This window comes from Rattus norvegicus, chromosome 14 (assembly GCF_036323735.1).
Source record: "Rattus norvegicus strain BN/NHsdMcwi chromosome 14, GRCr8, whole genome shotgun sequence".
In the NCBI taxonomy this organism is placed as follows: Eukaryota; Metazoa; Chordata; class Mammalia; order Rodentia; family Muridae; genus Rattus; species Rattus norvegicus.
In genome coordinates, this window is record NC_086032.1 from 7,965,195 (window position 1) to 7,980,956 (window position 15,762).

General features: G+C 46.7%; 1 protein-coding gene across 10 annotated transcripts in view; it reads left to right on the forward strand.

Annotated features, from left to right (window-relative positions):
• Wdfy3 (WD repeat and FYVE domain containing 3) overlaps positions 1–15,762 on the forward strand; it is a 241,057-nt gene that overhangs the window by 91,249 nt on the left and 134,046 nt on the right. For all 10 annotated transcript variants that reach the window (XM_039091828.2, XM_039091827.2, NM_001170551.3 and 7 more), the window contains 2 exon segments: positions 2,750–2,960; positions 12,173–12,296. In XM_039091828.2, coding sequence (XP_038947756.1) covers positions 2,781–2,960; positions 12,173–12,296 — 304 coding nt within the window. In that variant the 5' untranslated portion in view covers positions 2,750–2,780.

A 15,762-nucleotide genomic window follows, 5' to 3' on the forward strand; every position in this document is an offset into this window, starting at 1 on the left:
CTCAAACGTATGAGAGACTTCGCCAGTAAATTCCCAGATAACCCAATTAAAAACTGAGCCAAAGGCCTGGACAGATACTTCTCAAAAGAATGTATTACAGCGGGCGAGCGAGGTTTATATGGAAACCGTGCTTAGTACCACCCAGCTTCGGTGAGATGCAGACCCAAACCACAGGCTGCTCCTGTAGTGTGGGGGTGGCTGTTACATAAGAAATGTTGGCCGGGTTGGGGGAAAGGCAGCCTTTGTACGATGTTGGTAGGAATGGAAATGAATACAGCTATTGCAGAAACTGCAGAGGAGCATAAACATGCTAAAATCAGAGCCAAGCAATAACCCGGCAGTCCTACTTCTAGATGCTGAAGTGACATTGATCGCTGATATCTCCCTTCCCTTGCTTGCCCTCGGGTTATTCACAATAGCCACGTTAGAGAAAACAACCTACAGGCCTCTTGCTGTGGTGGTTTGAATGTATATTGGTGCCCGTAGGCTTCTTTCTGTCTGTGGATGTTTGGTCCCCAGTTGGTGGACTCTTTAGGAAGTGTAAACCCAAGTGTGGCCTTTGTTGGAGGGAGGGTTACTGGGAGTGGGCTTTGAGGTTTCAAAAGCCCACACCAAGCCCAGTCAGTCTGTCTCCCTCTCTCTGTCTGCCTTCCTGGTTGTCTGGCTGGCTGGCTATCTTGTACATAAGATACAAGCTCTCCACTGCTGGTCCAGTGCCGTCTGTGCCTGCTGTGCTCCCTGCCATGATGAGCACGGACTAATGCTTGCTTACGTGACATTGTAAGCAAGCCCCTGTTAAGTGTTTTGAATAAATCGCCTTGGCCATGGTGCCCCGTCACCACAATAAAACGGTAACTAATACAGTATATAAATGGATTAAAAAGAATGGCTTAAGAATATGTACCCAGCGGAATATTACTCAGCCATAGAGAATACAGAAAAATACAGAAGCCCTTTCATTTGCAAACGATAAGAGATGAACCTTGAGTTCATTAAGTGTGAATTAAGATGGCTTTGCAAGCACAGATACTGTATGTTGCCTGTTACGTGACAACTCAGGCTACTCAGACACTAGAGTTGGGGTAAATGGAGGAGCTGTTGATCCGGGTGCAAAGCTCTGGACACCCGCTCCACAGCAGTGTGACTCAGTGACCTCAGTTGAGTGAGCAGCATTTGCTAAGTGGACCGATGGACGGGTCCTCACCTGTAGTCCCCTCCTGCCCCCCCCTTGTTTTTTTACAAGATTCATTTTTTGTATGAATGTGTGTGCTCTCCCGTGTGATTTTTAAGGGCACCGCATGTGTGCAGGTGCCTACGGAGCCGGAGGAGGGCACCGAAGGCCTTGGAACTGAGGCCGCAGATGATTGTGTGCGTGCTTACCAATCCCGACCAGGATTGTTTTTCATCTGGAGGTTTCTCGGAGGTTTCCAGCACGTTAGTAGGCCTCTTGGATGTGTTTGCTGAAATCCTTTTACTAACACTGGGCGGACTAAAGTCATACTTTTAAGACATGAGTATGTGGGCATCCCTGAACCGAGCCATTTTCCTTTGTTACTTTGTAGGTGTTTTTAGCTCTTTGCCTGTGTCCAAGCCCTCCTTGCGGCACTGGGGCACTTGACTGTGTATTGATTGTGCTTTGCACAGCAGGGCCTCCACACACGCAGCACAGCCCGAGACAGAGCAGGGGAGATAGAGTGCCAAGTCCTGACCTGTGGCCAGACACAAATCCTCGCTCAGACACAGCCTTTCATTTCCTGAGCAGTGGCACTGGTTCATGTAACTGCAGCAAAAATAAAAGCAGGCGTGGCTACTTTCTTGCAGACTGAAAAGAAACTGTGTTTCATCCAGATTCTCCTTATCCCTAATGTTCTTCCAGCCTTCCTGGTTCTTTTGTTAGATTTCCTGGCTTTGTGTCTGAGATTAGCTAATTCCCGGCACAGTCCGGAGTAATTGGATGGCTGTTGATGCTTTCTGAACATATGATTGAGTCCACATATTCTTGTGAACTCAGTGGTTAGTTTACTGGCATGGGTCCAGCAAGGAATGCATGTTATGTAACTGCACAGTGTACAGGAATGTATCTTACCTAAAATCTGCATTACTGGAGACTGACCACTCTTACCACATGCAGCCCATTGGCTTCTTCTGCGATTTCTTTTTAAAAAATGTCTATTGCTGTGATGAGTTAATGAGACTTAACAAAGGTTTCCAACCACAGTTTAAGAAAGCAGTTTTGAGTTCTGCCATGAACCTTTTTATATTTATAACATGTAAGGGGATATCATTCCATTTAAGTTTGTGTCTTTCGAGATTAACAAATTGCTCATCACATGCACAAACCCTTCACATCAAAACGTTTTAAAATTGCAACTAGAAAATGTGTGGGTTTTGATTTTAGGTGTTCTAGGTCAGGGTTCACTTCCTGGATTTATTCCTTTTACACGTGCTTAACTGGTAAGCCACAGGGGTAGCGAGGTTTCTGATCCCTTTGTGATTTGCACTTGATATTAAATGAATGGGGAAGCATTTTTTTTTTTATTTGCCCCATTGTATTGTATATAAATTGTTGGAACTGGTATGGAGTTGAGGTTGCGTGGTTCATAGGGTTGTTCTGGGGGTTTACCAACCCTACCTCTGTGTTTAAAGAATGTTGGCCCGTCATAGGACTATTTAAAGTTCTCACATGCTTGCTTAGCCGGGGCAAGGCGGGGGACATGCTGACTCTCCGTGTCTTGACATTTTCCTACAGAAACAGAAGTGCACTTCGCCCACCAGCCAAGATGAACATGGTGAAGAGGATCATGGGGCGGCCTCGGCAGGAGGAGTGCAGCCCTCAGGACAACGCCCTGGGCCTGATGCACCTCCGACGGCTCTTCACCGAGCTGTGCCACCCTCCGAGGCACATGACCCAGAAGGAGCAGGAGGAGAAGCTGTACATGATGCTGCCAGTGTTCAACAGGGTGAGTCCAGCCTGCCAGAACCCTCCTTCCAGGACAGCTGTTGCTGCGGAAACCTTACTGTGGCTGGCAGGCCAGCGGTGGATGGCAGCAGGGGTCCTCTTTTGTTTAGTTTGCTGTCAGCCAGATGTTGAGCACACGTCTCTCAGTAGTCACCGAACCCCGAACCCTGGAGACTGAGAAGATGGCAGGCCCACTGTGGGGAGAGCCGCAGTGGCTCTAAAGCTTTCCGCTTTCCGTTAGTGAGAGGCTGAAAGCTGGCAAGTGTGGCAGGATGACTGAGTCCTCGGCAGCCCTGAGGTAGAAGAGGCAAGATTGCCCGTTGTCCTGTGTTACTCTGTTGTGCGGTTGCCAAGCCCTTTGTAGCTCCGAAATCATCACAGATTTTGAAATGGCAGTGCCCCCTTTAACCCTGGCACTCGGGAGGCAGGTGGATCTCTTGAGTTCCAGGCTAGCCTGGGCTACATAGTGAGAGCATCTCAACCGAAAAAGCCACCACACCGTGCTCTGCTCAGCTGACTTTCCTGCCCGTCCCGTAAGGGGATAGTCTTTGCCTACAGAGAACGTAAGGCGGCCATGTTTTCTTGTACTGCTAACACAGCACTAAATGGTATTGTCACACTTTTTAAAACAGCTTTTTGGTATCGACCAAAGGTTTGCATGCGTGCAGTTTTGAGAAGTTTGGGAGCTCGGTGGTGGGCTTGGAGCTCACTGCTAATGCTGCTGCCCTTAACGCAGGCTTTTATAGTTCTGCCCTGACTGTCCTTTTGTAACTGACTTCCTACTAAAAATGTGAGAACTTGCTTCCTGCCCCTCCCAACCCCAACACACTCAATCCCCTGCCTCACACACTCAATCCCCTGCCTCACACACCCCTCTCTCTCCTCCTCCATGTAGTTGGGCCTAATGAGTTCTCAGTGTTGTTGTCCCCTGGCTGAGGGAGGGGTCAGTGTCCTGCAAAGATGAATCTTTGTCACCTTTGCTCCTGATGTAATCTCTTGAGTTTCTGACTCTCTCCTCCCTGCCTGTTCTTCCTCTTCTCTCCCCACCCCCATCCCCCCTTCTCTCTGATCTCTGTGCTCCTGGTTCCTTTCTTCTTTCCTCTCTCTGTTTCTTACTCCTGACTCCATCTCTCTGTGCCTCATCCCTCTACCACACATCCCTCAGGTCTCCTGTCTCTTCCTCCCTCCCTAGTTTCTGACTCACTCCCCTCATCTCTACATCATTCTCTCTGTCGGCATGTTGTCTGGAAACCGTGCAGACTGTTCTTGTCTCCCAGTCGTCTGCGCTGATATTTAAGGACGAGATATTGAAAATATTCTGGAAACTACATGTATAGAGAAGTGGGAGCTCGTGTGGTGATATGACATGGCTTCCGTAGTTGAGATCTCTCCCGGTCATGAGACCCACAGGGCTGATTTCTTGAGTGTGCTCTTATCTCAGGAAGCAGGAGTTTTTACCAGCTTGACCCTAGTGTTCTCCTAAAGCCACGTTGTGGAGTGAAGTTGATACCTCATATTCATCATGTAAAATGTTACCCAATCTCCAGTTTTCTGTATCACTGCCTTGCCTTTGTCTCAGCTAGAGTCAGGATTTCAGTTGTGTTATTGCTCTTGGAGAGAGGCAGTCATCTCTGTTTTCTAGGCTGTAAAATAAGAACAGATTTCCACCTTAGTGGTTACTTTTCTCATTACCGCATTAACATTCCCGACCAACATAACTTAAGGAACACTTAACATTCGTTCTGACTCTCGCTTTAAAGTCCTGGGCTGTAGAGGTCGTAATGGCAGGAGTTTGAGGGAACTGATCACATCGCATCCACAGTGGGGAAGCAGAGAACGATGAGTACTCAGTGCTCCCCGAGTTTCCCCGAGTGCTGCTCAGTTAGCTGAGTCCTTCTGCCTCAGTCAGTATGAACTAGATGATCCCTCTCAGGCTCACTCAGAGGCCAGCCTAAACAGAAGTCCTCATGGGAGCCCCCAGACGCTAACCTGGCTAACCCTAACAGTCTTCACAAGTGTGCCCAGATGCTAATAACCTAACCAGAAAGCCCTCAGGTGTGCCCAGAGGCTAACCTAAGCAGACAGTCCTCACCAGGCATCCCTCACATGTATGCCCAGAGGCTAAGTGGGCTAACCTGAGTAGACAGTCCTCACATGTATGCCCAGAGGCTAAGTGGGCTAACCTTGCTAACATAAGCAGACAGTCCAGAGTGGAGCTAGAAGGCAGAGTTGAGGAATGAATGGGAGAAGAAAGGAATATACTAGGTTTGCTGAGTTTGAAAGAACTTCTAAAAAAAAAAAAAAGATACCAGTACAAGTTCAGTTAGCCTGGTGCCACTATAATGAAAACACCTGAGGTTGGGCACTTTGGGTGAGACAAGTTCAGTTAGCCTGGTGCCACTATAACGAAAACACCTGAGGTTGGGCACTTTGGGTGAGACAGAAGTTGGCAGTTCTTCACAGAAAAGGTGCTGAGTCGGGCTAGAGAAGCAAAAGAAAGATCACGTGGGTCCCTGAGGGAAATCAGTGGAGGAGCTCAGGCAGGAGCAGGAGGAGGAACCGTAGAGAGGCACTGCTCCCTGGCTTGTTCACCCTGCTTCCTCATACAACCCAGAGCCCTCCGTGGAGTGGGCCTCCCACGTCAGTCATTAATTAAGACGGTGACCTGCAGATACCCACCGGCCACCTGTGGAGGCCACTCCTCATTTGAGGAGTCCTAGATGACTGCAGTTTGTGTCGAGTTGGCAGAAGCCTAGCAGCACATAAGGGGGTTTAGTGGGGTTTTTGTTTGTTTGTTTGTTTGTTTTGTTTTGTTGTACGTTTCAAAAATTTTGCTCTTTTTTGAAGATTAGGAAGATTCAGGCTTAATCGTTAAAAAAAGGAAGAGATTTGTAAACTTTCAGGGAGAGCAAACTTAGATCAAAGGGGGAAGAGCCCGATGTCAGGGTACAGATGGATGGATAAGCAGGGCACAGTATCACCGAGCTTATCGCAGGGAGACACAGTCACTGGCGTGAGTGCAGACTTGGGATGCTGGTGGGGGAGACCTTCCCTGGAGACCTTAACTTCCTGTTGGTTTTGGCAGAAAATGTCCTTCGTGGACATAGAGTAAGGAGACTGAGTGGTGAGCCCAAGGAAAGTTGGTTTTACTTTAGTTTTGGAACACTAGTGTGGACTGATTATGATTAAGAGTGGAGGGGCCATCGGAGGTGACTGCGTCCTCACTGTGTGCTGTCCAGACTGTTCTGTTGTGGAGACAGCGGGTCCACCTTGTGTTTGAGGATGCGCTGGCCGGTCAGTCGGAAGAGCTGGGATAGGAGGAGCGCTGAGAGGATTACATCACACTGCATCTACTGGGCTGTGCTCCGTAGAATACAGAGAGAATGGAAATACCAGTACGTTCACAGAACATGCTTCTCTTTCCTTTGCTATCTGCAATCTGCAGAGAATGCAAGAGTGATGAGGGAGGAGACAGTAGAAGGTTAAAACAGCCATTTTAAAATGGTAGCAGAAATCAGCAGTGAGCGGGGTTCAAGCCCTGTTCAGAAAAGTCATTGGTCTTACTGGAACCAGCAGAATTTACAAGAACGCTGTAGGACTCTTGTCTTTTCTACCTCCTAGTTGTCTCTCTAAAACATTTATGACACTCTCCTGCCCTTGGTTAGTGTAGGATGATTCCCTTCTCCCAGCCTAGGAGCATTTCAAAGGCACGACAATTGCTCAAAGTCTCCTGTGTGCTAGACAAGAAGTGTACCCCTGAGCTACCTGCCCAGTTCACTTCTGTCTGCCCTCTCAGCAGGACCTTTAATGTGGCATCTGACTTCTGCCTGATTAGAAGTACAGGTATATACAGTTTCCTAAGCCTCTGAATATTGAATTACTTGACCCTCAGAAGTTTGGTACCACCACCCCACCCCAACCCCTGTGCCTGCATGCGTGCGTGCGTGCGTGTGTGCGTGAGTGTGTGTGTGTGGTGGGCACGCCTCTTACATGCGTAGGCAAGTATCCTACCACAGAGGTACACTTAGCTTCCTAGGAAAGTCCCAAAAGATGTAAGGATTAGATGTAATCTCTATACCATTATGACTGATAAAAATATACGATTTACACTCACTACATGGACACTAACAAGCACAAATTTCCATTCCTATCCAATCTATGAATTGATAATTATTTCTTTAGTAATGTTTGGCCATGTGTGTGTGGACATTCTCTGCCAACAGGAAATAGTTTTGGTGAATTGAGTGACTTAGTATGGCGATATGGCCAACCAGTGTTTGCGAAAATGAGTTGATTTTTTTGTGTGTAGCTTTGCCTAATTTGTGCTTCATGCTAGGCAAACAGATTTGGTTGGACACAGGCTTCTCTATGCAGGTAGCTTCTAAAGTTTGCCTGTGAGTGTTCTCAGCGTGTGACGTTTCTTCTCGGGACATGGGTTGGCATTGACATGTGCTGAGCATTTTTTCTGGGCCAGGCTTTAGGCACAGAGCTTGAAATGCCTCCCGTGGTCTCCGTCATGGACCTGCAGGGGGCGTTGCTGTTACCCCCCCCCATCTCAGACAAGAGATTATGGGGAGTCTGAGAACAGAGGATAATGTTTACTTGGCATTCTAAAAAATAATTAACCTTTCCGTCCAGAGACAAAGCCGCACAGGAAAAATGCTGAGAATGAACCTTTTCAAAATGAATTAGGTTTTTATTGTCGGATATTTCATAAGAGGCCATTGTTAATTAGCATAGTATATTATCGTAGTCTTATTTTGAAATTAATATTTATGAATTCGATCCTCAAGAAATTCCTCTTTCTTTTGAAAGCACTTCCAACTTCTGTTTGAGAAGTATCCAAGTTGAAGACTGTCCAAGTCCTTACAAGTGACTTTGCTTTTAAAACTGTAGACAGGGACACTCACGCTTAGACTCAGGCAAGAAAAAGATCCCGAATTCAAACAGATTATGTGTTTTATTGCATCTTTTATATCCACAACAATTTATTTAAGGACCATTGGTCAGTATCATAATTTATTTTGCATATTGCACATAGTTAAGATACAAAATACCCTATGTAGAAGATTTTGTAAACATTCCAACTTCTTTTATTCCCTGTATGCCCTTCATGTTTAATAATATCATTCAATAACAGATACAGACTAGGGGCCCAACTTATGCATATTGTTAAATAACGCCATTCATTTATTTTCTCTGAATATGCTAAAAATATTTGTTTTAGTTCAAGTGCTAGGAAATTTTTCAACATTTAGGTAGATATTAAAAATTAATTTTTTAAAAGATTTATTTATCTATTTTACACATATGAGTACATTGTCACTCTCTTCAGACACACCAGAAGAGGGCATCGGATCCCATTACAGATGGTTGTGAGCCACCATGTGGTTGCTGGGAATTGAACTCAGGACCTCTGGAAGAGCAGTTGGTGATCTTACCCGCTGAGCTGTCTCTCCAGCCCTGAAAGGCGGATTTAGGGAATAACATGTCTGTCCCATGCGCAAGGCCCTAGGTTTGGTTCCCAGCACTGTTACGATTAAACCCAGAGGGGTAGCTCTCAATGCCAAGTCCGTCCCGTTCCATCTTGTTAAAGCGTAAAGTATTCAGAGTCACAAGGATAGGGCTCAGCGTTCACTGAGAGAACTGTACCAAGTGCTTCTCAGAGTACTCTCGCTCCCTCTCCGTCTCCGTCTCCGTCTCCGTCTCCGTCTCCGTCTCCCTCTCCCTCTCCCTCTCCCTCTCCCTCTCCCTCTCCCTCTCCCTCTCTCTCTCTCTCTCTCTCTCTCTCTCTCTCTCTCTCTCTCTCTCTGTGGCATATGTTAACTTAGCTGACCCTTAAACCCCTTAGCTGTGAAGGGAGAAGGGTAACCGCCCCTGCCCTGTAGAGGTTAATTAGACTTAATTAGTGACGTCTTCAGCATTTGAACCCTGCTAGAAACTCTGTGAATCCTTGTCATTTCTAAGTATTCTTGTAATTGACTGTGTTACGCGGCATTTATGTTCCTCAGATCTGTCATACCTGCAACCCACAGTCTGGGTCACAAATGGCGCAACTCTACTGTACAACCACCCTTTTTGTGTTAAATGTGCTGAGTCTCCTTGACTCTCTCCCTTGATGGGTGGGGAATCACTTGAGCAGAAGTTTCAGAGAGACAGAGACAGAGACAGAGACAGAGAGCATTGGAGGACAGCACAAGAACCCGTCTCCTCACAGCTCCACGCGCTCTCCTTCCCGGCACACGTTTCTGTGTGTTGCTTTGTTTGGTTGAAGGTGTTTATGGATGGAGTTACTGCAGTCAGGTACATAGAACACGCTTTGGTTGGTGCCCCCATGTGGTCATCTTCCCCACACTGAGGCTTTACCCGCTCGGTTCGTCCATCTTACCTTGGTCCAGGTCATCTTCATCCTCTCTCTACCACTGTGACCTCACTGGACTGTGACCTCAGTGGACTGTGACCTCACTGGACTGTGACCTCACTGGACTATGACCTCACTGGACTGTGACCTCACTGGACTGTGACCTCACTGGACTGTGACCTCACTAGACTGTGACCTCACTGAACTGTGACCTCATTGGACTGTGACCTCACTGGACTGTGACCTCACTGGACTATGACCTCACTGGACTGTGACCTCACTGGACTATGACCTCACCGAACTGTGACGTCATTGGACTGTGACCTCACTGGACTGTGACCTCATTGAACTGTGACCTCACTGGACTGTGACCTCACTGGACTGTGACCTCACTGGACTGTGAGCTCACTGGACTGTGACCTCACTGGACTGTGACCTCACTGAACTGTGACCTCATTGAACTGTGACTTCACTGGACTGTGACCTCACTGGACTGTGACCTCACTGGACTGTGACCTCACTAGACTGTGACCTCACTGAACTGTGACGTCATTGGACTGTGGCAGTATAGAAGGTAGTCATCATTTGCCTGTGAGTTCACAACTCTTAGATCACAGCTTGGCACATGAGAGAGGTCAGGAGCTGTTCACAAATACTTTTGAATTTTTTGAAAAGATTTCTTGATAAATAAAGTAAAAAAAAATCAAGTGTGCTTGAATCACTGCATTCTTATGCTACAGGAGACGTGACTTTATAAACTTTCTTCAACTCTTATAAGCGGTAAGAATTCAAGTGCATGTCACTAATAGGTGTTTGAATTTTCATCATTTCGTAGTCTGTTGAGGTTTATTGGTCCGACTTGCAGTGTAGCCCAGCTGGTAGAGATACTTGTCCGGCATGCTTGAAGCTGCGAACTCAGACACAAGTATCTATGTCTTATTTAACAGGTAATAGATTTAACTAGTTTTCTTTTCAGAGACTTGTAGCAAGGGACTGGAGAGATGTGTCAGTGAGGATCTGGAGAGATGGGTCTGTGAGGGGCTGGAGGGATGGGTCTGTGAGGGGCTGGAGGGATTGGTCTGTGAGGGGCTGGAGGGATGGGTCAGTGAGGGAATGGGGAGGTGGTGTGTCAGTGAGGGGCTGGAGGGATGGGTCAGTGAAGGGCTGGAGGGATGGGTCAGTGAAGGGCTGGAGGGATGGGTCAGTGAGGGACTGGAGAGATGGGTCTGTGGTTAAGGACACAGGCAGGCAGGCAGGCAGGCAGGCAGGCAGCCTACAGCAGGAAAGAACTGAGGAATTCTGTAAAAATAGATTTGTTCTTTGACCCTGTAAAAATTCCTCCTGTGCAGTTGCTGGAACAGGTTACCCCTTGATCAGAGCAGCCTCTGCACACGGTTTCTGTTGTCTTTAACTTAATTTGAAGCAGTATCAGGATGTAGGAAACCTCTTCCATTAAAATGGTGTTGTGAGGTTTTCTGCATATGTTACTAGGCTCTGTGGAATAAAGTCTTTTATTATTATATGGAAAAGCCCCCATACATATAGCATTCGTGTATGATAGGTGCTGAGAAGTCCACAGGCATACATGTACAACATGCTGACACGTCCACATGCATGTAGCATACATGTTTGACAGATGCCGAGACGTCCACATGCATATATGTTTGACAAATGCTGACACGTCCACATGCATGTAGCATACATGTTTGACAGATGCTGAGACATCCACATGCGTACAGTATACATGTATGACAGATGCTGAGACGTCCACATGCGTACAGTATACACGTATGACGGGGCTGTCTTGGTGATGAGTAGGAGTATAATTGCTAGGCTTTTCTCTTTGACTAATTGAGCCAACCCTTGTGAGCACAGCATGGGCCCCTCTGTGGTTCTGGCTCTTCATCCACTGCTTTGCTTTTGGTGTTGAGACAGCGTCTTACTATGCGGCACAGGCTGGCTCTGGCCTGCGGGCTCCATCCCAGCGTCCTGAGCTAGGGTAGAGTTGTGTACGGCCGTTCTTCCTTTCAGCCCCAGCATCCCCATAACAGTCTCCAGGTAGCATTTGCTTGTAGGAACAGCCTTCCACGTAGGGGGCGCTCCTGCAAAAGCATAGTGTGGTGTTGGCTTGGGGAACTGTGTGAACTGCATTTGATCTCTTTATAGTGACATTGGAATAGTAAATCCATATCATAAATGGGAACATGGCTGTGAGCCACCATGTGGTTGCTGGGATTGAACTCAGGACCTCTGGAAGAGCAGTCAGTGCTCTTAACTGCTGAGCCTTCTCTCCAGACCAAAACACTACTTTTCTCATGACAGGCTGCCCAGTTTTCACTCTGTCCCTCTTTGCTGAGCCCACACCAGCTTATCTGTTAGAATTATTTATTCCAACGTTCATTTGTCTAATTTCCACAAAAGCAAGTTTATTTACGAGCTTCCTATCCATTCCTTAGTCATTTTCCCGACAGCCTTATATTAGAGATGAGAAACTTCTGAAATATCAAATGAAGGGTGAGCCCTGCTCACTGTCTGTCACCCCTGCATCTTCCCCCTTCTGTGACATCTCTCTAAGGTCTGGGTGAGGTTTCCTCAGAGAATGGTTGTGTTTTCTGAGGTTGAGACGTTCCCATTTGACTTAGTCATATACTCAGTACATGTATAAAGACGTGGCCAGATGTGTTCTTTCAAAAGCCATGATCTTTGGGTGTGAGCAGGCCCAGAGTAAACGTAGCTGCACTCGTGTGCCTCAATCTTCAAGTTACACTACATTTTGAACTTGATGATTTAAGAAAAAAACCAAAAAACCAAAAAGGGGCGGCAACTCATTAAATGCGTTCTTTCACCTACAGGTTTTTGGAAATGCCCCGCCAAGTACAATGACAGAAAAGTTTTCTGACCTTCTGCAGTTCACCACGCAAGTCTCCCGACTAATGGTGACGGAGATTCGGAGGAGAGCGTCAAACAAATCCACAGGTACTTACAGACGCAGACCTGAGTCTACAAGTGCTGTTGAAATTCAGTGAGAGGGTGTCCAGTCAGTCTGCAGTCTGCCCACCCAGCGGCTTCTCTTCATTCTTGCTTCCTTTCTGTATTTTCATCAAAATAAGATTTTGCAGCCTGTGCACACACTCCTTTCTGGACAAGCTCCTCCCCCAAGGACAGTCCTTACCTCAGTTTCTCTCACTGCCACCCTGGAATGCTCTTGACTGCTGTAATCAAAACAGTTTTCTTCCAAACTACTCTTCTGTTTCTCAGCTTCTTGAGTGGGATGTGTGCGCACGCAAGTGCACGTGTGTGTGTGTGTGTGTGTGTGTGTGTGTGTGTGTGTGTGTGTGTTCCCTGTTACACCATAAACATCTTAAGGGCTGTTGTGTTTGTTTTCAGCATGACAAAAGTTACAATCACTTGCGCTGAGGGAGCCTCAGTTGAGAACAGTGCCCTCACTAGATGACCTGTGGGGCATTTTCTTGATTAGTGATTGCTATGGGAGGGCTCAGCTCACTAGGCAGAGGGCAGGCAGCTCTCTAAAAGGCAGTGCCACCCCTGGACCCATGACCTTGGATGGTTTGGGAAAGCAGGCTGAGCAAGCCAATAAAGAACGTTCCTCCATGGCCTTTGTTTCTGTCCCCTGCCCTGAGTTCCTCTGACTCTCCTGAGTGATGGGCTCTTGCCTAGAAGTGTGAGATGAGATGAACTTTTCCTCTACAAGTTGCCTGTGGTCATGTGTTTCGTCCCAGCAATAGGAACCCCAGGTTGGGTTAGGCCAACGAGGTCACTCTGCAGGAGCCCGCGGAGGCAGTCATCGGGACAATCTTGTAGCAAGGATTGGATCAATCCTTTCAACAAAAAGTTCTGGTTGTGGCTACAACCCGGTTCTGTGAGGTTGGAGTGAGGTTGCTGTCTTGAGTCATTTTGTTGGTGATTTTTCTCTTCATGAAAGAAGGATTTCCGAGAGAATTATTCAGACTGTGCCTAGAAGACATTATCTGACTTGGGAGTTTGAAAGCCAACAGGAGGGGAGGAGGAAGGTTGTGCACTCTCTGTGTTAAGTTTCTGCTTTGTCCTTGTATACTGGTGTTTCTTCTGCTTTACAGATAGCTCCCATCTCTCCCTGAACTCAACTGGGAGACAGAAAGCCAGCCAGTTATCAGGACTTTTGTACTGTGTGTACTCATCCCGTTGTGAGGGACTCACCCTGCTTTCTTCCCAGACGCCCAAACTGTGCGTCAGGTCACAATGGGAGTTCAGAACAGAGCAGGGGCACTTCAGCAAATAGTGAAGTGCATGACCTGAGATGTTCATCTTAACCCAAGCCCGTCAGGTAGCCTGTGGAGTAATTAGAATGTCTTTAATTGAGGTTTAAATCCATTCATGTGGGGCAAGACAATATGTGATTCAATGAACAGATTTGAAACTAAGGAGGCTCTGACTACGTTTGTACCTGAAAAGCATCTAATGAGAGGGACGGTTAAAGTGTCTGACCCCACTCCCTTCCGCACCCAAGGTGGGACTGAATCCTCTCTTAGCACACACTCTTGTTCTAGTTGATTTTGTCAGAATGAAGATTTGTGATGTAAGATTTGTGTGGCTTTAGACAGGTGGCAGGAAGGGGAATTTTGCTGTGATGTTAGCTCCGGTCATCGTGTTTTCTGTACAGGTGACACCTGAGGTTAGGTAAGGGTCCCAAGCTTGTTTCACTGGCTTCTCTGTCACCGTTGTTGATCCTTTCATGCTGAGCTGTCTGTGGGAAGACACGCTGCTAACTACAGATTTGTGTCCTTTACTCCCTTCAAGATCTTACACGCATAAGACAGTCTTCAGGGTGAGATGGCAGATGTCTTAAATAGAGCGTTCCGCTCTTAATTACAGTAGCAGTTATGCAGGTATTATAAGTTTTAATTGTGAAGTATTTATAGACACCCCCCCCCCCCGACATAGCAAGAGTAATACAAGAATGCAGTACACTAATGCAAGGATCTCAGGATGCCCCTCATTTACTTTCTCCATTGCTGGTGTCTTATTATTAAGGGATTTGAAGGTGTATAGTTACCATATTTTTTTTCTTTTTTTTCGGAGCTGGGGACCGAACCCAGGGCCTTGTGCTTGCTAGGCAAGCGCTCTACCACTGAGCTAAATCCCCAACCCCTAGTTACCATATTTTATATAATATTAGCTTTAACATTTTAAATCTTACTCAGGCTTCCTAAGAGTTTTCTGCGTACTCTTACATCTTCAGTGTATCGTGGGTGACACTACTACATGCAGAAGCCCTGGTTAAACCCGGTAGTGCCACCCCCAGTGGCACCATGCTGGGGGTAGAGAGAGAGGCTGGTGATGATGGCCCAGCCCTCTGGTGACAGGGTTAAAGACTTGTCACAGACCCCCAGTTAGATGTCCCAGCCTTCCTTCCCAACCTGAAAAACAGTGTGCTGTGCTGTCCTCCACGGAGTTCAGAGCCACAACACTGACCGCCCGGTAATCTCGTCCCCAAGGCGTGCATATGTGGCAGATAAAGAGAAGCAAGTACAGAGGCTGTGGAAATCTGTAACTTTACAGGTCAGTTTTTTTTTTCTTTCTTTTCTTTTTTTTTTTTTTTAAATTGGGTTTTTGGGGTTTTTTTGTTTGTTTTTTGTTTTTGTTTGCTTTTTGTTTGTTTTGTGAGAGAGGCAAGGCTATTTAGGTCTTTGTTTCTCCATTAATAAAATGAATGCTGTAACACTACAAATTCTACTCACACAGACATCCTGAAGCATAATTGGAACGAGTAGCTTGTCCCTTCAGGGTAATTCACAAAGGGAGGGAGGGAGTGGACTTCGCCAGTCGCTCTAAATTTGTCCTCTAGAGCTCCCTGTAGTTTGTGTGCATGTTGCTGGAACTTACGTCTGTCTTGAGGGTGGGTGCGTTCTTGGCCTCGTTAGCCCAAGCCAAGCTCTGCTGTCTGCGTTAGTCTTTTTCCTTCCGTTTCTCTTGGTGTGCAGTGGAAAACGTGAGACTTCACCACTTGTCGAAACTCAGAGTTAATGTGTGTCTTCACCGACGCTATCACCCTTACGTCATCGTCCAACTGAGATTTATTAAATGTTACTAAAGTTAAAAAACACAATGTTTGTGGCTAGAAGTCAGGGCTTTTTTTTTCTGTAGCCTGGATAAATGGTCTTAGAGATGCTGTAAGTGACGTTTATGCTTCCACAGCCTGCTTCCTCACTTAAGTAAAGAGTGGAGGACCGCTTCGACTGTAAATGACAATAGATCGAAACTGGCAGGTTAATTAAAGAGCAGGCTGTTTCCGCACACATTTATTTGTTATGTGAGGACATAATCAGTTTCTTGTCACTGCTTAAGGTTATTATCTTTAGTTACCTGTTTGTGCATGTGGCCTGTTTGTGCGTGCGCTTGAAGATCCCTTCGGAGATGACAAAAAGGCGTCTAAACCCCAGGA